The 25,964-nt window shown below is 31.7% G+C and overlaps 2 protein-coding genes across 3 annotated transcripts; one reads left to right on the forward strand and one right to left on the reverse strand.

Annotated features, from left to right (window-relative positions):
* Positions 1–1,601: 1,601 nt before the first annotated feature.
* LOC148629141 (DNA excision repair protein ERCC-8-like) lies at positions 1,602–9,545 on the reverse strand. Of its 2 annotated transcripts, none has more exons than XM_088544857.1 (5): positions 9,274–9,545; positions 7,260–7,485; positions 4,913–5,130; positions 4,337–4,437; positions 1,602–3,391 (listed from the first exon to the last, which is right to left on the reverse strand). In XM_088544857.1, the coding sequence occupies exons 1-5, from the start codon at positions 9,444–9,446 to the stop codon at positions 2,895–2,897; spliced, it is 1,215 nt and encodes a 404-aa protein (XP_088400983.1). In that variant the 5' UTR covers positions 9,447–9,545; the 3' UTR covers positions 1,602–2,894. The 2 variants fall into 2 exon arrangements, with proteins under 2 accessions (XP_088400983.1, XP_088400990.1); XM_088544864.1 differs by having other exon boundaries at positions 8,384–9,416.
* A 245-nt stretch (positions 9,546–9,790) lies between these two features.
* Positions 9,791–20,831, forward strand: LOC148629142 (RNA 3'-terminal phosphate cyclase-like protein). Its single transcript, XM_088544888.1, has 9 exons — positions 9,791–9,980; positions 12,860–12,931; positions 14,302–14,477; positions 15,042–15,116; positions 15,368–15,492; positions 15,900–16,025; positions 17,182–17,335; positions 18,095–18,198; positions 20,661–20,831. Exons 1-9 carry the CDS (start codon positions 9,803–9,805, stop codon positions 20,821–20,823), a joined length of 1,173 nt encoding a protein of 390 aa, XP_088401014.1. The 5' UTR covers positions 9,791–9,802; the 3' UTR covers positions 20,824–20,831.
* Positions 20,832–25,964: the final 5,133 nt, after the last annotated feature.

Consider the following 25,964-nt stretch of genomic DNA (forward strand, 5'->3'; position numbering starts at 1 on the left):
CACAACCTACAAAAATCAATCCAAGGTTTCCTTTTGTGGTATGGCACCTTGTAGTACAATATCATACAGATCTACGCACTAATACTCATGTAATTGACTGCACATCATGAAAATGCCTGTTTTTATACCCTATATACTAAATGGATCAAGTCACAACCTCAAAATTTAATTTGACTTCCTGTTGTCGTATGGCACCTTGTCGAATAATATCATTAAGATCTATACAGTTATACTCAAATTATTGAGTGGAATGTGGAAGTGCCTATGAACGATGCTGCAGCAACGACAACAGCATGATACTATAATACAACTGCAATTTTTGTGTTCATTTTATAACTAAGTGTCTACAACCCACAGCATGGAGAACGATGATCATGCCATACCATTACTCAACTAAATTTTTTTGCAGTTGTATAAAAACAGAACACTGCTACTACAAATAAGAAAATGCTCTGCAAGATCCAGTTTGGACCCCTGAATAGTAAGGGCAAGTATAGACACTAAATTAAAGCTTGATAAAAAATGATTTTGTGACAAAATATAGGTTCTTGACACAGAAAATATGGTTACAGAACTTTAAAATTTGAAATTAGATAGATGATACCATTTATTGTTCAAAAATGAGTAAATGTTCTTTGGGGCACAGCTTAATACACGGTAGAGGTGGAACCCTGAACAGCTGGAGAAACAATGGACACACAATTAAATGGCAGTCTGTTACCGGAATGAAAGGTGTAATATTACTGGAAAAATTGTGATTAAACATCAGAAAGTTACAATTTATTCATAGTTGAGAGAAAATCCATTTCTCTGACCCTGTTTTGGCCCTTACCTCCTAAATGTTTAGGATCCAAATCCTTTCAATTTATCAAAACCTTTCTTTTTGTGGTATGGCACCTTATAGAACAATTTACGGAGATCATGTCACTTTTACTCAAGGTACTGGCCAGAAACAAAAAAAGATTCTTGTTTGGCCCATGCTTCTTTCACATTTATGGCACAACACCTAGAAATCAATTTTAGTCTAAACTTTGTGGTAAGGAACCATGTAGTATAATTTCATAACAATCCATACAGGGGCGGATCCAGGATTTTAGATTAGAGGGTGCACATAAACCGCCTAATTCTACCCCTGACAACCCATGTTTTGCAAATTTGGGGGAGGGGGGGGGCACACCCGCCACAATCCTGCCATACACTTTTACTCAAGACTTGTCTGGAACCCCAAAAAATGCTTGTTGGTGGCCCCTTTCAGGTCATTATTCTTAAATGGTTCAGGTCATGACCCCTACAATTTAATTCAAATCTGACCACGGTGGAAAGAAACATTGTGGTACATTGTCATAAGGATCCATACCTATGGATTTATATATTATTTATATTTATATTTTTTATAGTTTAACTTTATAAAATGCTTGTTTTTGGCATCTGATTCCCTCTAACTCATAAACCAATACCGCCCTTTCATTTGTGTTAATCACCGTATGGAACCTTGTGAAAATTGAAGATGACATAAACAGCACCATACAATTAATACAGCTTCAGAAAAAAAGCAACATTTCTATTACAGACAGCATACTACTCCCAGTAAGACATAAATATTTAAGATAAAAACAATTTATTTGTTGCCTTAAAAGGCATTTGCACATACAACATATCTTATTAAATATTAGGATTTTAAGTACATGTTAAAAGTACTCAAATTGTCTCAACTATGCTGCCTTGTATTTATACAAAACTCAATGACATTAAGATAACATTATAAACAAAGAACAATACAACAAAAATATCAATATCTAAAGATTCAGTAGTAATGGTGAAAGATTGTTCATTGTTCAGACTACAATATCACATTAGGTTTTTATAGTGGAGTTTCTTACATTCTAAAGTGGGGTAACATACATGTAGTCAGAGCTTGGGTAACATACATGTAGACAGATCTTGGGTAACATACATGTAGTCAAACCTTGGGTAACATACATGTGGACAGAGCTTGGGTAACATACATGTAAACAGTGCTTAATACCATCTGAGAGGTTGAAACATGGACAGTTGGGGGAAGTGTCATACATGGAAAGCTTGAAACAACCGTGATTAATGACAAATATGTAGCATAAGATGCAGAATAAATATGGACATACATGCAGCACTTAAAATCTTGAAAATTGATATTTACATGAACGTATCATTGTTCCAAATCATAAATCTGAATACATGGTTTAATTCAGCATACTGCTGAACCTCAGGGATTCAATTTTTTTTTTATGAAACCAAACAAATTTTATTTCTGAACCCTGATTTTGACTAAGTTGAAAAAAGGGGCAAAAATCAAAATACACTGTTGAACATTTGATAGAACCCTAAAAATTTCCTATAATATGGATTTAATCACGAACAATATTGATATAAACTTATCATGTGATCTTTGCATCCGTGGACAGTAAGTATATAGAGTAAGTTTTGCTAAGTTGTGGTGTGCACATTTACTGTAAAAGTTGCCACATTTGGAAACAAATAGTTAGCACATAAAAAAATAAGCTTATTCCAATAATTCCATGGCTAGAATTTCCATTTTTTAAATATTCCTATGCTGACTTGCAGAAAACTGTCAATCTATCGGACCTGACTGATAAAATAAAAATTCTGACTAAACAGATACAAAGAGAAAAAAGATAGGACCAAATGTCTTGTACAGATTTTCTTTTAATGATGTCCTTAAGAAATAATATGCCTGAAGAGAATGGAAGAATATCTTTCCGTCAAGAATTAAATCAAGTCTGTCAGTCCAAACGATTGATAACTTATTCATGAACTTTGTCAGTATTTAATGCATTGTTGTTTTTTTTTTTATGTTCAATAAACATATATAAAAGATTTCTGTCATTCAGCAGACTTCAGTCGTCTTCATCACTCCATGTGTCTACCATAACAGTTGTTCTATTTCCATGCACACTTTCTGACAAATCTTCTTTCAACTCACTCTGAGATTTCAAATAATCATCATAAGCAGAGTCAGTATCAGGAGTCCATATTAGAATGTTCCTATCATTACCACCACTGTATACATCTTGAGTAGGAGAATGAAACTTAACACAGTTTACAGAGTTGTAATGACCTTTTAATCGGTCAATTTTCTCACCCGTATAAATATCAAACATATCAATACTAGACTGGTTTGGGATTAATAAAACGTCATGAGAACATCCACTACTTACACTTAATTGAACAAGTTTTTTACTATCATTAGGAATTTTGCCATAATTAATGAGGCATTTTTTCCCTGAAGTGGCATCCCATAGTCTGATACAATTGTCCCTTCCACATGATATAAGATGGAGGCCATCTGAGGTGAAGGTCATTCCATTAATGGCACCATGATGGGCTGTGTTTCCTATATTAACATATAGTATATGAACCTATTAAAATTTTACATGCAAAACCACTTGCATCAAGTGAAGTAAATTGGAAAAATATAGAATTGGTATTTTATACCAAATAAGTATACAGAAACAGATAATATTTCGGGCCAGAAAATGACATTTAAAAAAGAAACCCATTATAATACTAATACTTAAAGGTAGATCATACCTCATATTTTTAGTACCATGTATATTCTTTTCCCTCAATTTCTAAAGATGACCTTTAACAAACATACTATAAAATTTCAATATAAAATCATAGGTCACCAAATTTAATTTCAAAATATATGAGCCTAAATATAATAGATTATTTACAGCATTTTGTATAGATTCTAAGGGAAATTTTCACTAATTTGCTAACTACTTGTATTAAAAACTGGTGATAAAATTTCCTAAAAATTTGTATAAAGACAACTTATCTGAATTCCTTCATATTTCAAAAAGAAAACTGGGTGTCATCAAACTTTCTTTCTTGTTATACATGTATTACAGAAACTAAAATTCCCATTACATTCCTATAACATTTCCCACCAATTACCTCCCCCTTGAAAGTAATATTTGTAATTTTACCACATAAAGTTTTATGCCATAATTTCATTTTAAATAGTATAGACACTTTTTTACATCATTCCAAGCAATGACATTTTTCATACTGGTGGGGTTGTTGTCTCTTTGATATATTCACTATAGCCATTCTCATTACATGTATACTATTTACTCATTGAAACCATTTATTTTGTTTGCTTTTGCAAGATAACAGAAAAGAATGCTCCATGTAATAGGTATGGTCTACCTTAAAACAGAAATGCTTTCATTGCACAAGCACAAAATGACATCTCAATTAAAATAATGGGAATTATATTTTTAATGAATTTTCTTTACCATCACAAATACATAATAATTACATAATTATTTACCTAACATGTTGTTTGAAGGGGCTTTCCCATTGTACTGATCTAACACCATCATGGCTCCTTTAGCACTTCTTATATCCCATATCAATATTCTGTTATCAGCCCTTCAAATTACCAAATACAGACATAAAACTATGTAATTTCCTGTTTGAATCCTTTACACACATTTTGTAATGTACCGGTATATATCTGTTTTTCTCTTGATATTTACTTGCATACAATAAAGAAAGCGTTAGAAGATAACTACATGTCCAAATACCTAATTAGTCTTAAAACACCTGTATTTTTTTTATACAATTTGCAGCACAAGATGATCAATTATATATGTACATGTAAATGGTGTAAACCATCCTAGAAAATACCATTCAATTTCAGAAATTGAAAGTTGAGTCCACAATGTACCTGAGGAGGATGGACTGATACAGACTACTACTACATATAAGTCACTAGAACACATTGTGAAAGGAACACAAATATCAATATATTATTTCCCAATATCAAATGCATGTACATGACATAAAAAAATAACCTAAACAAATCTTTGTTTATAATTTAATGTTATTCTAATTTTTAACCTACCCTCCTGAAGCCAGAATAAACTCTTCTCTGGGAGACCATTTTACACAGTATATAGAATTATGATGACCTTTCAGCATATGGGAGCTGGCACCAGATTTCAGATCAACAAGTTTCAGTCTTGAACTTTGACAACCAACTGCTATTAAACAATGTTTGGTTGCTACGGGAGATAGGCTGTGCTGATAAACAATGCCACTAAACTCATATTCATCAACTGGCTGTAAGGAATTAATGGTACATCATCATAAATCATCAGGGGCGTAGCTGCCTATACGCAAATATGCAGTTGCATACTTTCGGAAAAAGTAACAAAAATAAAAATACACATTTTAAAGATGAAATAAAGGTTTTATGCAATGACTTACTGTGAGCCTTGAGCAACCCCCCCTCCCAAGACCCCTCACCGTAATTTTGCGTACAAATAAAACAGGCCTAGCTACGCCCCTGATCATGAAGATTCTGTTGACTTAAACACTGGTAACAATAATGATAATTCACAACCATGTTTTCACATAAATCACAACTATGTTTTAATATAAATCACAACCATGTTTTCACATAAATCACAACTATGTTTTAATATAAATCACAACCATGTTTTAACATAAATCACAACCATGTTTTAACATAAGTCATCATCACCAAACTTCAATAAAATGTTTTGCCCTACCACCGCACTTTGCAATATTGCAAAATCAGTTACATTTTTTAATATTACAAAATGATTTTCTACTATTAAAAAATCGTAATTGATTATGACAAATCCATTCCTAATATTAGAAAATCAATTATTAATATAAAAAAATTATTTTTTAATATTAGAAAATCAATTGAATTTTTAAAATCAAAAAAAGATTTTTTTTTTAAATTAAAAATGGGGTTTTGTAATATTAGAAATCAAATTTGTAAATATTAAAAATTCAATTTTAATACTAAAAAACACTCATTTTTGTCCACTTTGGCTTGCCATATTTAACAATACAATTCAAATGAACTATTACGACTAAATCTAATTACGGTAGTACCGTAACGGTACATACAAAAACATACAAATCCAACTGGTATATGTACATTATAAATATGACTGTCTAAAATATTTTATGTTGTTTAGAAAGCAAACACTTTTTAATTTATCCCCTTCTTTTTATTAACATGATTCTTTTATGTACATGTAGGTCAATTCCAACTTTAAGGAGGTAGACCTAGGGTAAGGGACATCACTCTTGAAATCAGTGATATGTTTGTATCATATTCAATTTCACCTAAGCCTTTCAAGCTTTCCTTTGAATCAGCATGAAATCAGTCCATGTTACTTTGATGCTTACATGAGATTGATGTAAAAAGGTGAGTACAAACGTTCCAATGATTTGTAGGAATTGTGTTCCTTACCCTAAGTCTACCTCCTTAACATGTATTTCACCATCAAACACATAAGGTGAAATGGATATATAGCTTCCGCTATATAGATGATGTATTATCTTTAAACAATCCTAATTTTGGGGATTTGATACATCGCATCTACTTGAGATAACGGATACAACAGACACTGTGAAGTCAGCCTCATATCTTGACCTATACTTAGAAATCGATGGTAAAGGAAAACTATTGACCAAACTAAACGACAAATGCATTGACTTTTCTTTCCATATTGTCAACTTTCCTTTCATCTGTGGCAACATCCCTTCAGCACCTGCGTATGGAGTGTTCATATCACAACTCATACGTTATGCCAGAGCTTGCTGAAACTTTTTGTATCGCGTTAGAATTCTAACAAAGAGGCTTTTGGAACAGGGTTATGATGCTACAAGATTGAAGTCATCCCTACAGAAGTTTTAATGATTGTCATCATGAACTCGTGGATCGTTACGGTGTATCCATCTGCACCATGAAAACTGATTTGTTCAACGTGTCATAGTTTTCCTTTCCTCTTTTGTCTACCACGGACTAGACTTTTTTATGAGCAACTCGGTGGTTGTTTCTAGAAAAGAAGAGGACACTTACCCTACCGGTGCATCTGGTCCATGCTCCCAGTTTTTAGTGAAGTCTTGAGTTGCTCATATGCTTCTGTTACTTTGTATATATGATTTTTGTTACTTTCTGTTCTTTGTTGTATATGTCTGTTTTCCATGTCTGGTCTTTGTCATTGGCTTACATTCTTTTGATTAGTGCTGTAACCTTGGTTACTTTGATTACTCTTTACTAATTATACAATATAATTTGACTAGTGTTAAAATTTCTTGACTACACATAAATCAATTTCATGAGAAAACATACATTTGGTATACTTTGAAAAGTGAATTTGAGATGCAGGGGAAATGTCATTGTGACATCAACTAAAGTAATTCACCACTAAATTGTTTGTATCCCAGACTTTCAGTAATTTGTCTGTACCACTGGTTGTGAAAATTCCAGTATCTAATGGGTACCAACAAACAGACTGCACACTGGTGTTGTGTCGATATCGATTGTTCCTGTCAACTTCACAAACTACTTGACAGGTGTATTTCACGCTGCCAGTTTGGTTGGTCAAGTCATGAATGGAAACTGTACCATCAGAAAAACCTGATAACAAACTAAAAATAAAATTATGGTATTTAAAGAGATACAATGCATCAATGCATTTAAATAGAGTTCATAGAAAGCATGCAAAGTGTATAATGAACATATAGCTACATTACACAATTAAACCCATTTAAATGGTTAAATTAAGAAGTCAATAAAGAGGGGAAACCCAATAAAAAAATTTCAAAGTGTGTTATAAAACCAAGTAGGTTTGTTCATTGCACTAGTTATCAAGTAAGAGGTCTGAATGCTTAATCAATATCCATTGTATTTTTTTTTGTTTTTATATTATAAAGTAAAATCACATCTTTAAAAAAAACTTTTCGATCAATTATCAGGTAGTATTCTGACTTTTTTATTTGAATATTTTAGGTCTTTTTTTTAGTAATTCAAATTACAACAAAAATGAATACTTGAGGATGAAGTCAATACATGTATACAAGGATTTATATACAACAAGGATTGGAATCTTGCGTAATTTTACATCGTACAATTATAAAAATGTTGCATGGGGTAATATACAGTGAGATTACCCATGATGCATTTCGTTGATGTTGAGCTTGCCCTGTTAATGGCAGACTAATGTTAATTTCCATCGCTTCAACATTTTATCATTATAAATGTAGGTATTCTGACTCATTAGTTTGGAAAAAAAATTAGAATATCCCAACTTAAGTTGCAACCAGGCTTTTCCAATGTTTTGTATTGATCAATACCTCGATTCAAGACCTAAATCTCATATCAAATTTTTAACCTGTTTCCACCTTCGACAGTAGGCTTCCCTCTTCATTTAAAATTCAAACTCCTTTTTTCAAACCTGATCAATCGTCATAAAATTTGTTTAAAATTTATTAGAGTTTTATAGCTGTAGCTTTCCCTGCATTTGTAATATCAATGTTTTTTATATACCTTGGTTTTGACTCTTGACTGTGTAGCCCCACCATCAAGGGCAGTTTCTCTCCTCATTTAAAATTCAAATTCCTTCTCCAAAATCCTAAGTATCATCATAAAATTTGTTTCAAATTGATCACAAATTGTCTGAAGGGGTATATTAGGAGTTTTATAGCCGTAGCTTCCCCCTCCTTTCTGATATCAATGTTTTTATTTGACCTACATGTACTTTGGCTTTTTAAAAACTGGTGGCTAGAGTCACTCCTTGAGGACAGTTCCCCCTCCTTTAAATTCAAACCCCTTCTTCTAAACCCGAAAGATCGTCAAAAAATTGTTCTGAATTGAACAAAAATAATCTGAGGATGTGTATAAGAAATTTCATAGCTGTAGCCCTCCTGTTTTGTTTTTACTTGACCAACTGTTGATATAAAAAATGGCGACCGGAGTCACGCCTTCAAGAAAGATATTCCCTCCTCAATTAAAATTCTAACTCCTTCTTCAAAACCCGAACGATCATCATAAAATTAGTTTTATATTGATAAAAAAAGGTCTGATTGTATTTAAGGGTGTTTATAGCTGTAGCTTCCCTTCCGTCAGTAATATCAATGTTTTATATGACCTAATTTTTTCAATAGCAGTATAGGCAGCAAATAGCTGTGGCAAGTATACTGAAATCATCTCGCCATACGAGATATTATGATAAATTAGGAGATGCTAATCCTTCAATATTTAACTCCTTGATATATACAATATACATGAACGTGTCTATATAGTCCCTCATCAATCCCATACATTATTAATCCCTCCCCTGGTCTTAGACATTCTTAGAAAAAGTTTCTTAGTTTAGTTTATGCGTTAAATGTCTATTTTGATTCTATAAAATTTTCAAAGATGATGTTTAAACTAACTATCTCGATTCTATAAGGTCAATGTCTATCGAATTAACTGCTCCTTGGCTGACGTTTTCAACATTTCTGTGTCTGCTGAGTTCTAGTGCGAACGTCCTTCTAGTCGATTCTGCTCTTCTCAAGTTTAAAGGATCTAGTATACCCTGTTCTCGTTCAAATATAAATTTCAGCATCGTTTTCTTCTAGTCCTGTTCTCATAAATTGTTGCACAATATGTTTTCTTCAGGTCATCATTTTCTATTCTGGCATTGTTTACATTTTACGGTAATCTTAAATTAATGAAGCGATCCCTATGAGAAAAAAAATCAGCGTTCCTTTGTAAAATGATTTAATCGTTATCAAGGAAAATTTGTATTAGAGTATCTAAAATATGAAGTATCAGGTTGTTCATGTAAGTGTATATATCGTAGAATTTAATTAAAAATTAAAGAAAATGTATTCATAAAATGACCGAAATGTGATACGGAAATTTGTTCTCCTTAACAGTCACTCATGCGCTTGGAAATCAAATGTTATAAAGAGTTCATAAATGTTGTACTTTAACACCGATGAAGTAAAAAGTCAAAACAAGGACCACATGGCCAACAATTCATTATCATTTGAGGGATGCAATTTCTTTCGACAGAGAATAATTCTGGCTACATTGAGTGGGAAGTCGGTAAAAATAAAGAAAATAAGATCTAGGGATGATGATCCTGGATTGAAGGGTAAGTATAATTGCTTGTACAAGTCAATGAGTACTAGCTCCAGACTCCAGTCCGATTTTCCTCTCACCTTGTCTAGATAATCATGACGTTCTCGGAGGCATTTTTTTATCTGAAAGTTATGCCTAACCAGTCGGAGGGAAGCAACCAATGAAAATAAAAATTGTCCTCCCAAGAGTGCTTAATTATTTGGAGTACCCTGCAAATGTTACAGGACAGCATGATTATATACTGTGCCAGGGATCAACACTAATAGTAATCTGGTAGTCCTGCACCACCCTAATTTTTGAGAGGACTTCTTGAAAATTTTTCTATGTAGTCTTATGGGGTATCTAAATTTTGCCTTATTTTTCATAAGATCTAAAAACAGAATCGTCATGACCACTTGAGGACTACCTGTTTTACATCTGAAATAGTCCTGTTGACCACCAAACAAATGAAAGGTAGTGTCAAACCCTGTATATGGATTGAGCCCTAGACCATTTGGTGACAAGCCACCAACAGACCTTAATCCTTTAATTAATCCATTAGCCAAGTCAATTGTCTGGCTATTCACAGTGAACTACAATGCAGAGAGGCTGCCCTACCACAAGGCTCTCCTGTTATTTATCTGGAAACTAATATATTAGGTTGGGGTCTGAACAATGCCCATAAAAAAAATAGATTTTCATGTAAGCAGTACCAGGTAGTATGGCATTTCAAATGCTTCTATTTTGCTGATTTCATTAAGAGCTGGCAGCAGTCAAAATTTGGACAGTTGGAAAATTGGAAATCAGCAGTTCAAACTCTGGTAGGCAGAAAAGCAAACATGAAAAAAATATTGCCACATCGTTTTTATTGACAAATTGTACCCCAAATGGTCATTATTGTTTCAAAGTTATCAGAAACAAAGCTTTCTATTACACAATAATATTTTGTTTTTGACATCAGTCAGCATTACTATTTTCCCGTAGTTGAGCGATAAATCAATACTCAGTCAAGCGCTCGGGTGATCAGGATTGAAGGACAAGTCACAAAAAAAGGAGTACATCTGAGAAAAAATTACCATCTTTTACAACACTGAAATAATTTGTTAAAATGCAGTTATGGAATGAAAAAAAATACCCTTCAATTCAACTCACTAGAAGCACCCTAAAATTCATGCCTTTAGCGCTCACCTGTAGCCGCCTCAACTTTTCTTTTCACTTGCTCACTTAAAACTTATTGTATCCCCTGCCGACTTTCAGGTTGAAATTGTGCATGTCTACCTCATTCAATTTCAGATTATTTTCCTGTATGCTGATATCATATTTATTACAAAAATATAGACCTGTAATTAATATCAGGTCTATGCTAATACTTCATTTGCTATTGAAGTTTTTACCACTTTGCAAGAGAAACTTGTTTTGTTTGACATTTTGTACTGTTTTCCAGTTAACTCATGGGTGACTTGCATGACATGAGTTAGGGTTGAGCAAGTTACTTTTGAAATGGCACACATGTAGTAGCTGTTAAATCAGACATGCTATTGAAGAATAGAATCTGATAAGAATTTTTTTGTAATTCTGGTGAGAGAAATACAAATGTATGTGTTTTGTTTCAACAGTGACCACATTTACATGTAGCTCTTTCCATGAAAAGCTCATCATGCTCAATTTCACATGTAGGCAGTTCAAAATAGTGACTATTACTGTCTTACCTCTGCTTATTGTGCTCCACAACTCATTGGTGGGACATGGAAATGCCAACGGCCGTCTATCCATGTGTCGGTCTATCCGAGTTTTCAGCACTTTTTTTTGGTAATGCTCCTACTAAATAAGTTTGTTTTTGGTATGAAGAGTTACAGATTAAGTTCGGCTTTGGTTATTGTTGAATGATTTTTACAGAATTTACGTTTTTTGTAATTTTAGAGAATTTAAAGTTTTCTGCACTTCAATTTGTAATGCCTTTACCAATTGATTTTATCTTTTGTATGTAGTTTTGCTATGAGAAGTTACAGATAAAGTTTGACTTAGGTTATAGTTGAATGATTTTTACAGAAGTTACAGCCTTTGGACTTAGAAAAATTTCATTGAATTTATAAAGAAGGCAATTTGTTGATTGAAATGTTTCTTTTTGTTTGCGGGGACATTGAAATGCTGTTCTTTTATTGTAATAGCCAGAATTTTGAAATAGCATGCTGATTAGACTATGACCTCTCTTTTGATGCTTACGTTTGTCTTCTTCAGATCTCTAATATGGTATATTGGATATTGATCAATGGCCACTACCACATACACCATGAAAAGGGGTGATAACTGAAGTTTAAAACAAAATACTTTAACATTGTACATGTGTTCATGTAACTAAAACTATAAAAGATATTGTGCTGAATTTAAACTGGACCTGTATTTTATAGTACAAATCCATTGAACAAAGTTTAAATTAAGTCGTTTAATTTTTTTTTCTCATGTAACCATCTTGAAATCACAAAAAGATTTTCAATACAGCTTTACTAAAATATTGCAGAAATCTCCACTATCCAATTCATAGTTTCAAGTTTAAATATGCTGAACTTGATTGTGCTGATTATGCTGTTTTGAACATTTGTCATTCATCCCTTTTTTGATTCAACAATGATTACATGAAAGTAGATAAAAGAATGTATTAATTGGATTGTGTTGACAATCCAACTTGATGCTGTATGTATTTTGTAGTACTAAATGGAAAAAAAAATTGATAACTCCTGTGATTTTAGTAGAGTTTTTCTTGTGAATAAGGAGCAGGACCGTTCTTCCTTGCATGAAAGATCTCATCAATACTTTCCAAAACAAATATTGCACAGTGCTCATAGTGTGTTATATCAAAAATTAATTTCAAATAGCTATTCAAAGCAAATGATTTTAACATGATTTTTTTTTCAGAGTTTGAAGCAAATTTCATTAGATTGGTTGACAAAGTCACTAATGGGTCAAAAATTGTTATCAGTGAAACAGGTTAGTACACATTTGTTGAAGAATGTTAATTATGTTTTAATGCACTTTGTTTAAACAAACATAAAGTATTTATGTGCTAAAAAGCTCCATCTATATTGAACATACATGTACATAATTGAGCACATGCAATTATGTACACCTCAACATTAGCCTTTACTTTCTAAATACAATAAAACAAACACAAGTTTGGATACTGAATGGCGCAGTGACCACCTCAAATTTTATTTTCTTAATACAATATGCATCTGATGTGGTTAAAAATCCATCAAACTACAAAAATAAAGTCCATCAATACACAAGATATGCTGCCTGGCAGAATTTTTAACAATATCACATTCTGTAACAAAAGAATCTGCAAAATAAATACAACAGATTTAAATACCGTACTACATGTATATAAAAACTTGAATATGAAAAACTTCTACCTATGTATATTATGTTTGACTGTGTGGTCACTACCCAGTCCTCGATAACTGAATGCCCGTGCAATTAACTTATATACTAACTGCCAAACCAGTTAACGGCAATAGTTATCCAACTAATACAAAATCCCCATTAAAAGATTAATGCGCAGTCTTTCAAATTCATTCTGCATACTGCACATAAATTCATTTATATTTTTTGTCTATTAAGAAATATGGGTTCATAAATGATATTTAAAAAGTTATATTCTTGAAAAAATATGGATCATATGTCCCCTTCCGGACGCTGGCTAAAATTGTTTTTGATAAAAATTTGGGTCAGAACATTTTATTCCCTAAGAAATCCCAGCCTCTGAAAATAAATAGCTGTTGATGCTGTGAAAGTTGACTTAAAGCAGTGTTCTCCCTAGAAAATTAAAAAAGCACCCTGGTAAACTAGAAAATGTGGATACAGCATCTTTTCCTTTGAAGTTTTAACATCAACTTTGTAAAATTAACTACAGGAAAATCAGTTCAGATAGCATCACATGATCATGAAGTTAAAGGGGATAACACTGCTTGTAACATGCATTAACATGTGATTTCATTAGGTGAACTGGATAAGTTAAGTACATGTATCATTTAAATATGATAGTTTTGGATATCCCATTATCTGAAATGAGTTATTTATCATAGTTGGTAAATCAGAAAAAAAAACATTTACCCAATACAGAAGAACTTGAGAATGTGAGTGCACTGTGCATGAACAATATTTGCTAATGTGTGAAAGGCTAGTAATTAAGCCAGGAAGATAAATATGAAGGTGTTGATTTCCTTTTATATAATATCAAAGAATATGATCATGTTGTTTGAAAAAAAATCAATTGTTGATTTATTTTCTTGTACTTAATTTTATTTAGTTAACTACAGATGTTTTTGCACTTTGATAATGAATCATATCAATTTCAGGTACTAGTTTATTATACCAACCTGGGTTATTAGTTGGAGGTAAAATTGATCATGACTGCAACCCTCAGCGTGGCATAGGTTATTTTCTAGAAGCTTTGATATGCCTGGCACCATTCACAAAGACTCCTCTCCGGGCAACACTAAAGGGTGTAACTAATGACCAAACAGACCCATCGGTAAGATTCATTTTTTCAAGACTATTAATTCTTTGTCCAATTGCACTGTAATTAATATTCATGTGGATAAACAATATGATTTTTTATATTATTAACTACATGTACATGTACATTGTGAATTGTCTATAATGAACAATAAAACTTCAAGAAAAATTACATTCAACAAATCATCGAGATTTCTGGAAATCGATAGGAAAACTTTGAATTTCGAGTGAGAGTATTGAAACTATTTTTGCAGTCTGTAATCACAAAATATTGGGTACATGGATTAAGTTGGTCACAAATATTGAGAAAGTTTTATGCACATGTACATCTAATAAATTTTTCTAATTTCCAGTAAGATACAAGAGAAGTCCTGTACAATTCAGTCTGTATTTAAGCATGTTTAAACAAGAAAAATATGTAAAAAATTAAATGTTCCATCCTCTAGACACTTTTACAATTTATAGTTCTTCACCTCATACATTTGATAAAAAAGCACTAGAATTAAAATTTCATAGTAACTGTATCAGATATTTGAGCTTAAAAAACAAAAAGAATACAGGTTTTTACTGGTATATTCAGGTTGATTTGATAAAACTGTCAACATTACCTATGCTTAAAAGATTTTTGGGAACAGATGACTTTTTAGAATTGAAGGTATGTGCATTACTATTAATTTTCATTTATATATTTTGAAATTATGTTTTTGTATATTTAAAGGACATCTGGTCCTGTTGGTGACAGGCGAGGTATATTTACTCTGAAGGCTTTTTTGTAGATTGATTTATTTATTCCCTAGATTTACATTACAATTGATACATTGTGAATACGAAAGTCAGTAACACTTTTACATGAGTATCAAAGGGACATAATTGTATTAATAATGGTATTAATCCTTTTGATTACAGATTGTAAAGAGAGGAGCTGCCCCTGAAGGTGGAGGGGAGATATACTTCACATGTCCTTGTAGACAAAAATTACGTCCATTACAGTACACAGATCCTGGAAAGATTAAAAGAATTAGAGGTGTAGCGTATCCTTCTGTATCAAAAAAATGTCTGCTTGGAGATGAACAATCTTTCATATTATGTCCCTATATGGATGTGTTTACAGGAAGGCATGTGATTAACCTTGATACTAAATTATGTGTATAATTTCCATTGCCTTTTATGTCCATTACAATTTTAATTATGTTCATGAAGTATTTACACCAAAATACTAAAAATTAATTTTGCTCTAGGTGTACTTCCACTTTCACAGAGTCCTATATTTTTCTTTTTCAATTAAAACTAATAGATGGCTTTTTTTACCAGCCATCCTGTAGCTTCACTGCAAATGTTTTACCTTGTACCTTGTAACCTGCCATCATATCCTCTTAGTCCTGGGTTGAATGTATCCTCCCCTGTAAGACATGTTATATATTCCTTAACCTAATTATAGCTGGTGTGTGAGGGTATCCCCTGTGACTAGTAACAGAATTGTAGAGTCAGCCAGAAGTATTCTTAATAAATTTATACCAGATATTTATATCTACACAGATCATCACAAAGGCAGTCATTCTGGAAAGTGAGTTATGGTTTATTAAAATCAGGGCTTGGATTTCACTTCTTCACTGGTAGACATGTACATGATCATATAACCGAGTTTACATTTGTGACTTGGCTATTGTGATGATCTTGCAATATCTTCAGTCAAGTAAAAATAAATGATCTAAAATCTGGACAAAAAAAATTCTCTTATTGTTTTTGCGTTTTTTTTTTTTTTTTTGGAGGGGAGGAGATTTGTAATGTGAAAATGAAATTGAATGTACACAAATTAATTTGTTTGAGAAAATTGTAGAAAAAGACTCAATATTTGTCATATTATTGAGTAATGTTGCACTGATTAAGAAAAAATAAGAGACCACTTTTAATACCATGAATTAAACCAAGTGTTTTAACATATATATAGAATTTAGATGACCAATAAAATAAAAGAAAATGTTTAATAATTGACATGCCCTGCAGTGACTTATTGACCAATGCAATTTTCATTCAATCTTAATTTTTAAGCTGTAGCTGTCCATGGCATATTTGAATGAAAATGTGGTACTATGTCTTTAACATATTTTTCAATACTTTTAAACTGCTGTTAAGCTAGAGTCATCTGATAGTACTTCTATTAAAAGCATGATAGAACTACTTTGCTGGTCTTGGTGTAGTTACTCCAGCAGTGCTAAACGTTGTCTGGCAAGCTATTTTCTGACTTGGTACCATCGGAGGAACGGAATTCCAACCTCTTAAGTTGTAGGAGTATTGGTGTGGTATGCTCACTTTTAGTGCAGTAGGTTTTTGGTTTGACCCCTGCAGAATCATGTCAAAGACTTTAAAAGTGGTAGGCACTGCTTCTCTGCCAGGCACAAAGCATATAGGAGATAGAATGTTGACTGGTTGGCTCATAATCAGAACAATGTGTTAGAGTGTGGTGACATACAAACCTGTGGGCTGTTCGTTATGTAAGCTAGCACAATAAAATCAGGCTCAGGTGTTGGACTAATACAAACCTGTGGGCTGTTGGTTATGTAAGCTAGCACAATAAAATCAGGCTCAGCTGTTGGACTAATACAAACCTGGGACTGTTGGATTGATTAAAATTTCTTGTCCCATCAGAAATTCATATAATATCTGCAATGGGATGTAAAACCATGATCAATCAATCAATCAATATGGTTCTGTTATTATAGATCACCTGGTTATGGTATAATCCTTGTAGCTGAGACACTCAATGGGACGTTTTTAGCTGCTGAAGCAACATCTAATCCTAAAGGATCTACCCCATCTGTACCTGAGGATATAGGGAAAATGGGTGCAAAACTATTACTAGAAGAAATTTATAGGGTAGATATTTAAAGTATTGATGTTTATTATTGATTTTACTTCAGTATTATTGATAAATTCTAGTCCTGCATTTCATAATTACATTTGTTGACTATGCAAAAATTTGATTGAGCTTTGCTTTAATACTAAAAATTGTTGATTTTCTTGATATTTTCTGATGTAAGGGCAAATGTTTATTTGAAAGTAGTTGTTAGAAATATTCTCAATGTCTTTTGGTTTTTTTATCATTCCATTTACATCATGAATCATCTAATTCAGGTTTTGATCAAGTAAGGGTTTACTTTAGAATCATACATAGGGAGATAACTCCATACTTTTTGCCAATGCTCAAAATTATGCAAATGCTTTGGATAAATCTCATCAGAGGATTTGAGAATTAATATAATTGAATCAGATAGGAAAAGTTGTGAAACAATAATAAACCAGTTATTTAATCTGTGCTGAAAAAAAAACACTGGTGGGAAATACATGTACTTAAGATACAATTTAATTAAACTGTTTATACTAATTTTATTCTTTTTTATACCTCAGTTACAACTCTTATTGGTATTTTTATCATAAATGTGACTTTCAGAAAGATTTTTTATTGTTACTTATTTCTTTATTTGTAGGATTTACAGGTGAACCTGTACTAAAACACTTAATTACTATGTGTTTCATCTCCATAATATCTTTGAATAAATATTCAATTTACAACACTTATTATCTAATGCAGAAAGATTATACGAAATATTTGATGATATTCTGGTTTATATTTAGGGTGGATGTGTAGATTCCAGTAACCAGGCAATGACAGCATTATTTATGGTGCTCGGACAACAGGATGTTTCTAAAGTACAGACTGGAGAGCTTTCACCTTACATGTTTGTATACCTCATAAAGCATCATCATTTTATTTTATTTTTTACCAAAGTTTGAAGATGAACAAACATAGTTTTAGTTTAAAAAATCGTAAAAGCCCTATAAGATAGATTTCAAAATTCTTCTGTTATATTGAAATAAAGTTTCTACAATCATTTTGAATCAAGATCACAAAAAAAATGTGTGGTTCTCTGTAGAGCTTTATATGGTACTGTAGATGTAGAAATTATTGCAATTTTGTCATTCAATTAAAAAAATGTGATTTTAATTTTTTTCCTTAATTCGTGATAAAATTGGGTGATTCCCCATTTTCAGACAATTATTCAAAACACTACCAGCAGTTTGCTAGAAACTTTTCTGAATTGTTTATTTCTTTTGATGTAAGATGTTCAAAAACAAGCAAATAGGATACAGGCCAATTATGCATTGAATTGTTTTTTTTGGCTTTTAATACAACCACAAGAAAAAATTCTGTCATATGATGATAGCATCCTCTCATCACTGTCTGTTACCTTTCATTTATTTATGAAAAACTTGATTAAAAATTTGCCTGGTCTTTTTGAAATTTTAAAACTTCGTTCCTCGGGACATGCTCTGGGCCCAATAGATTTTGGGGGCTTTTGTCTCACCCCTTTTAAAAATAATGGTGTCAACAGAGGGAAATTGGGTGTTTTCATTAGAATTGAAAGGAAAAGTTTATTGTAGATTCAATTAAATCATTCATATATCCATGTGTTACTAATTCTGTTTGAAAAATTGTACATTGTAGACTTATTCTTAATCATTTTGGAGTAAAAAGGATACAAAATGATTTTGAATTTTTTTTATTGGATTCCTTATAAAATTTCCAGCCAGCATTTTTCAATTAGATTTTTTTCTAGTTATAAGAGGTTAAAGGGACCACACCCCAAAAAATTAACTTTTTTTAATTTTTGGTCCGGTTTTGAAAATATATTGTTTATTAGATTCCTCATAAAAATCAGATTTTAAAGGTCTTCATGTTTTTAGTCTGATTTTGAACATTTTTAAATTGAACTTCAAGTTTAAGTGTGTCAAAAACTAATATTGTGTCACACTTGCCCAAAGTGAATAGTTTTTGGCATGATGCAATTGCATCATGCTGCACTCCGCAATGCTCTTTATTGTTTTATTTTTGTTTTTGATCCTTCAGGATCAAAATACCTTATGTCACCGGTGGAACTTCCCTACTATTTCTGAACACTACACAAAAATATAGTCCAAATGTAATTCCTTTTATATCATTCAATACCTCTTTTATAACAAGTAAATATTATTCTTGCAATTTATGAGCTCAATAATATTCTATTATTTATGCAGATAAAATTAAGATCTAGTCTCTATATCAACTCAAGATTTGAGGGACTCCTTTTTGAAAGATATTTAGTAATGAATTTAGGGAATTTATTTCTTGCAGTAATGTGTCTGGAAAGATGAAATGTGTTAAATATTTTTATTTTACCTCACTTTAAGTCAAATTATCCATCCTATCATTAATATTTTACCATTTATAAATAGGGAGTGAAGAGCAGTGATTTTAACCAAGTAAAATTGGTGGGAAAATTCAAATTGATGAAAACGTCTAGTTTTTGAAAATCTTGTGTTTAGAAAATTGTCTTCTTAAGCTGATATTGGTTTTATTTAAGTATAATTGTTATGTAGGATAAATACTTTATTAATATAGTTTTTGAATGTAAATGCACATTAGCGTTTTGATAGATTTAAAATTGGGGAAAAAGATGAAATGGAACAAAATATGTAAATGTGTGTGAAGTTTGATCAGTAGTATAGATCGACTTTCAGTTTATACATATTGAAATTTATTATAACAATTTTATTTAATATCATATAACCGTTGAAATTTTGTTCACGCTACTATTTTCACAAGAATCAAAAACTGCCAGTGCTATCAACACTTTGATTACTGATAAATCTTTCTCCACTTTATGCTTCTTTATTTATACTGAAGGGTAATATTTGCATACCGATATAGTGTTATGTAGAGATCAACAACCTAAAAAAATTGAATTGACTGAAGATAAAAACTTAAATGGCAATTACAATTATGAGCATTAATGAAAATTTGCAATATGGAACTTTTTACATTACTGATCAGAATTTTCCTCAAAATTGCAAATATAGTATGATTGATTTTATGTTTTGTCTATAAGAGATGGAGCTATTTCATTTCCTTACTGCATATCCATTACCAAAATACATCACTTCCAGCAGAACAATTTATAGTCATTCTTTTGAGGGCACTTATATAGTACATCACTGACGCTCTGTCCCTAAAACAACATGATCACAATAATTAATACACACTTTACAGTAGAAATTCAGCTGACACCATCTAAACTTATTCAATCACACTAATTTCTTCAAGTGTGAGTGTATTGTTATACATTGCGGAATTAAATACTTTCATATATTTTATATCTTGTAGGATACAGTTTTTACGACACATTAGAGACTTTTTTCAAGTGATGTTCAAGGTAGAACCTGAGACTAAGTCTGAAGATGAGGAAGGTTTACAATTAGGAGGAGATAAACTGATATTAACCTGTGTTGGTGTAGGATATGCAAATGTCAGTAAAGCTATATCATGACAAAGGAATTCAGTGTTCATTATTTACAGCCTGCTCTGAATTTACAAGAAGACCATACAAGTATAAAGAAGTCATTTTGATGTTATTATTCTTTTCTTTCCAGAGACCTTAATTTTTGCCAGAACATTTATACCTTGGTGTAAAATTATCTTTGCAATTTGGCAATTTTCATCATCCATGGCATAGGTATAAAAAAAAAACGAAGGCAAGATTACATTAAAAATGAAATGCGAGGTAAATGTCATAAATTCTTGTAATTATTATACCCCGCCTGACTTGCACAGTGGGTGTATATAGTGATATGGGTGTCCATCCATACTTCTGTCTGTTATTCAGAGGGAAACCAGTCTCTTATATGTTACTCCTACACCACTGAATGAAACAATCACCAGATCTGTGTTACATATTCCCCTTGTGCACTTTCTATTTTAGATTTTGATCCAAATCAATTTTGGGGTTTAACATAGCAATACATGGACTTTGTCATTTATGAATATGGGGATATGGGGTACTGGCCTTTAATCCTTACTCCACCACTTAATGGAATTTAATGAAACTTTCACAGAATCTTTATTTAGTATTGAATATATGAAGTTTCTTGAGATCTTACATCAGCAAACATGGACTTTTTCATTCCTTGACATGGGGTATCCATTTCTTATCTGTAACTCATTCTACACAACTGAATAGAATTTAATGAAACTTTCACAGAATCTATATTTTTATTTTAAACTAGTTTCAATCTAGATGATTGAGAGGAATTCAAAATACCTTCTGTTTAATTCTGATATTTTATTGGTAAGTTGCTGTATGAGAATCTTTTTTTCTCTTTTAAGATATGTTATTAATTACTTCCATGTGGGTAGATGATCTCAATGTGTCATATCCCACGGTTTGTGTTAAGGTCAAATTGTAGTGGTTTAATCTCGTTCTGGTGTAACTTCAAACCTGTGCAATCACAATTTTTTACATATTTTTTATAACAAAAAACAGGGGCCTGCTCATGTGGATCATGTCATCAAGGTCAGGTCAAAGGTGTTTACCAGCATATTCAAATCTGCTCGACATTCCATGTATGGTATATTATTCTTTTTTTTTTGGATAAGTTCACCATTGTGATTTACTGTACACTCTAAAAGTCCTTGTATGCAATCAAAATTCAATTCATATTTTAATATTGATTTTTACCCTACAATTTAAAGTAAACTGAATTGATTAATGCATTACTCACTAAAATCTGATGATAAGTAAATGCACACATTACCAAGAATTTCACCTTTGCATAAAAACAATAATGACAACCAATGGCCTTGTCATTCATTCATTCCTGAAGAAGATCAGCATTTACAATTATGATTTGATTTTCTAGATAGTCTTTTGATATTTGCTATGTGGGAATAACAACTCAGCACAATGACCTTTGACCCTAAAATATGACCATAAGGTCAATTCAATGTTTTGTGTTTTTAAGTAGCAATTATTGCCTAAGCTTCAATTTTTTTTCTTTCATTGGGCACCGACCATTTTCATACTTGTTAGAGGGGGGGCTGGGATTTTTTTGGGAAAAAAATATTCCTCATTTGAGCAATTTTTTTTTCTTGTTCATGGCCTAAAAAAAAATTATGATTCTATATTTCCCCATTATTTAGCAATTTACACTTTCAAATAACTCCAGCTGCTGCTGAAAAAAAAACTCTTTTTGCACTTGCGAGAAAATTTTTTTTAACTCAAATTAAAATCCAATGCCCCCACCAGAAGAAAGTGGCCTCTGCCTTATTGGGTTTATATATTTTACATATGACAATTGATGCAGGTATAAAAGATAAAAGATGTTAAAGTTGATAAGTGTAAGTTTTACAAAGATAGACATAGAAGAGGGGGCCTGCATCCTCTTTTAAGCTGAAAAATTTTGGTTGATGTTACAGAAAAAACTGGAAGTAACCATAGCCCATCTTTTCAGTTTTTCTGGATCTACCACTGGTAGAGAGAAAAGTTTGTTTCCCAAATGCTATAGCTGATTAACTGCTATTTAACAAAATTAGATGAAAAAGTTCATTTACCCAGTAACAATTCATGACAAAGTAATCAGAACAATTTCCAGAGTGCAATGTTGTCATGTCTGTAAACGTAGAAGAAAGTAAATTTAACCATATACTGGTACTCTGCCATGTTCAAGTATTCAAAAGACCCATTTCTATGTATATTATGTAAAGAAAGCAACAGGTTTATTATGATCAAGCAATCAAAACCCAGGTTCAAGCCAGTATGTCAATATTTGGCTACTGCCAAGTGGCTGCTTTTTTGTCTACTTAAATAAAATAATTTGTAATTATGAATAAGTTCACAGTATATATTGAGTTATATCTATTGAATGTCACCCATGTTTAAACTGCTTTATAACTACAACTTGTGTTTTTTCTTCTGTCACAAGTATCAAACCAGTTGTAAGGCTTCAAATAAATGTACTTAATTATAAGAATGATTGAATTGTAAAAAACACTTTTTAATGATATTAAATTATTGTGGTCTCTTTAGTGTCAAAATTAAAGTTTTTGTGACCTTGTTATGGAAGGTTATTAAGAATTATTAACCTTTTCATACCTCTTTTTTTCCGCTTGTTTTTTTTACAGTTGACTTAAAAATGTAGCTAATTAACTTATTATTAAAAACATTTTTGGTCTCAGACAAAACTGTAATTTAATGTATGGAAACTAATGTTTGTTATATACAAAGGCCCACACCCTGGAGTTTGTTGATGATAAGAAATTTGAAAATTGGTCCGCCGGAAAATTCTCGAGACATTCAAACATTTTTTTTTATAGATTATATAGGTTTTTATACCTGCTAGCGGTAGTTAGATTCCTTTTAAAGTGAAGAAACAATATACTCTTAATTAAGACTACTTTAACCTGCTTCAGGCTAAAGTAGTCTTAATTAAAATTGAAAACATAACTTGGTTGGTAAATCAAAGACTGAAGACTTCAAAGTCGCTAATTGTCAAATATTCTCTGCCACTGATTTTAGCTTGCTTTCAACATCCGAAATATGCTCTAAAACCGGGTGACTTCCGCTAGAATCTTGGTTCCCTTGATGTGTTGTAGAACACACGTGTATGGTATTTAAGAGATACATTTTTATCTTGTATGAAGCTAGAACTAAGACATATGGCGGTTTATATAAAAACGGCACATATCTGCAGCTTTACGCGGAGAAGTAATATGTATGCACATCATATGCAAATATAAAGTACTGAAATTACGAGTGCAAGCAGTCGCTAACAATATTAGCGACTTAAGAAGACCTTGTTACGTCGTAGATTTTAAGTACTGATTTACCACTTAATCTAACTTAACAAACATCGACCTTCAACACAAAGCCTGTCAAAGTTTTAACTTTCAGTTTGATCTTTTCTTACTAGATTTGTCATGTTCTCTCTTTGTTACTTCCAGACATGAACTCAATTCAATGTTTTAATTTGAACATGATGTTAAATATAAATTTGAATGATCTTTTGAAATACTGTTAATTTTCTAAAAGTCGTCCCTTTCACATGTTTTAGTATAATGATAGAAGGTATGTGCTACCTACATCTTACATGTTTATCAACACTTCACACATTTTGTTATTCAGTACTTAGAGTGCAATTAGAATTAAGTATAATTACTTCGTGTACAATTTTAAAGTACTATGAGTACACTGGAATTAAGTGCAATGAATATAAATATAATAACTACATGTAATGTTAGGTACAAATTGTGTGTGTACAATTATGAACATTGAGCACAAGCATAATTAAGAACGAAGTGTTTTAGAGTTGAGTACAATGAGTGCACATATGATTTAGTATGTGTACATGTAGAGTGACTACCTGTAGATAAGTTAAGTGAGTAGAATGAGTATGTGTACAATAAATATAAAATACAATGAGTATGTATTCAATAAAGTACAATGAGTATATGTAGATAAGTTCAGTGAGTACATGTACAATAAATATTAAATACAATGAACATGGGTTCAATTGAGTACACTAAGTACATGTAGAATACCGGAGTTAAGTGCAATGAGTACATATTCGGTACAATAGATCGTATGGACGACTCATTCATTTTTTTCTTATAAATTCAATACTTTTGTGTTTAATAAGAATGATTATTCGATTTTTTATAAATTATTTATTTTTTACTCTTTTCCCACAATATGCGATCACACAAGCATTAATTATGGTATATTTTGGATTTTATTCTCTCTTGTTAAGTGCATGATTTTATGGTTAACTTTGTTAATCATTATGAATTCTTAGGTTTCCTTAGGCATAACTTTTGTTAAGGAAAGTTTGAAAGTTGTGTTATACAGTAAAGCTTTGTTAGATAGATTTTTATTAATCTGGAAAAGTTTTTGCATACTAACACGAACTAATTTCAAATTGTTTTCTGTTTGATTTTAATGAGATGAAAACACCTCATTCATATTACCTGCTCTTTGATCAGTTTGCTTGAGGTTGTTTTCCATTTTTGAACCTTTCTAAAGGTGGGAATCGTTGGTTTTTGTGATAGAAATTTTCAGTAATAACTACTGTGTAGGTTAGTGGAATTAGAAACGTACTAATAATATTGAGAAAGTACATTGAAGTTCCTTCGGCGAAGAGTTAGGCGGGTGGTCTAGCCCTAGTTTTTGTTTAGTATACGTCAGTGGTATTGAAAATCATCTACACTGGGGTAAAACAATGTTAACAATTTTAATGTTATGGTTATTGACCCCTACTTGACTTACAATTGCCTATAATAAGGCAGAAAAGATTTAAATCCAGAATTATCTTTTGTATTAATAAAGGTAATGACACAATCCATGTAATAATTCAGGACACGACCAAGTATGCTTAAAACATTTTTCTTAATCGTTGTTAAATTCTAATAACACTACAAATAATCCCTTAAGTAAACGAATACAAAAAAAAACATGAAATAAGTGTTTATTACATGGTATTAAGATATTATGCAGTTGCAGCTCTTTACTAATCAATCTATGTAAGTCGAAATGCCTGAATTACCCCGGGCGTTTTTAGATACACCAATGCCCTCCCCGCTAAGGATAAGCTGGTTGCACTATCTTTGTCTGCAGCGAAAATTTATATAAATATATGA

This window comes from Perna viridis, chromosome 1 (assembly GCF_037379345.1).
Source record: "Perna viridis isolate PV_CMFRI_1.1 ecotype Kerala chromosome 1, ASM3737934v1, whole genome shotgun sequence".
In the NCBI taxonomy this organism is placed as follows: domain Eukaryota; kingdom Metazoa; phylum Mollusca; class Bivalvia; order Mytilida; family Mytilidae; genus Perna; species Perna viridis.

Coding starts and splice junctions, on each gene's coding strand:
- LOC148629142 (XM_088544888.1), top strand. CDS start 9,803: ATGTTGTACTTTAACACCGATGAAGTAAAAAGTCAAAACAAGGACCAC. Junction 9,981..12,859: donor TGATGATCCTGGATTGAAGG/GTAAGTATAATT, acceptor TTTTTTTTTCAG/AGTTTGAAGCAAATTTCATT. Junction 17,336..18,094: donor TACTAGAAGAAATTTATAGG/GTAGATATTTAA, acceptor GTTTATATTTAG/GGTGGATGTGTAGATTCCAG.
- LOC148629141 (XM_088544857.1), bottom strand. CDS start 9,446: ATGCTGAAATTTATATTTGAACGAGAACAGGGTATACTAGATCCTTTA. Junction 7,486..9,273: donor GACCTTATAGAATCGAGATA/GTTAGTTTAAAC, acceptor TTTTATTTTTAG/TTTGTTATCAGGTTTTTCTG. Junction 5,131..7,259: donor GGGATACAAACAATTTAGTG/GTGAATTACTTT, acceptor AATTCCTTACAG/CCAGTTGATGAATATGAGTT.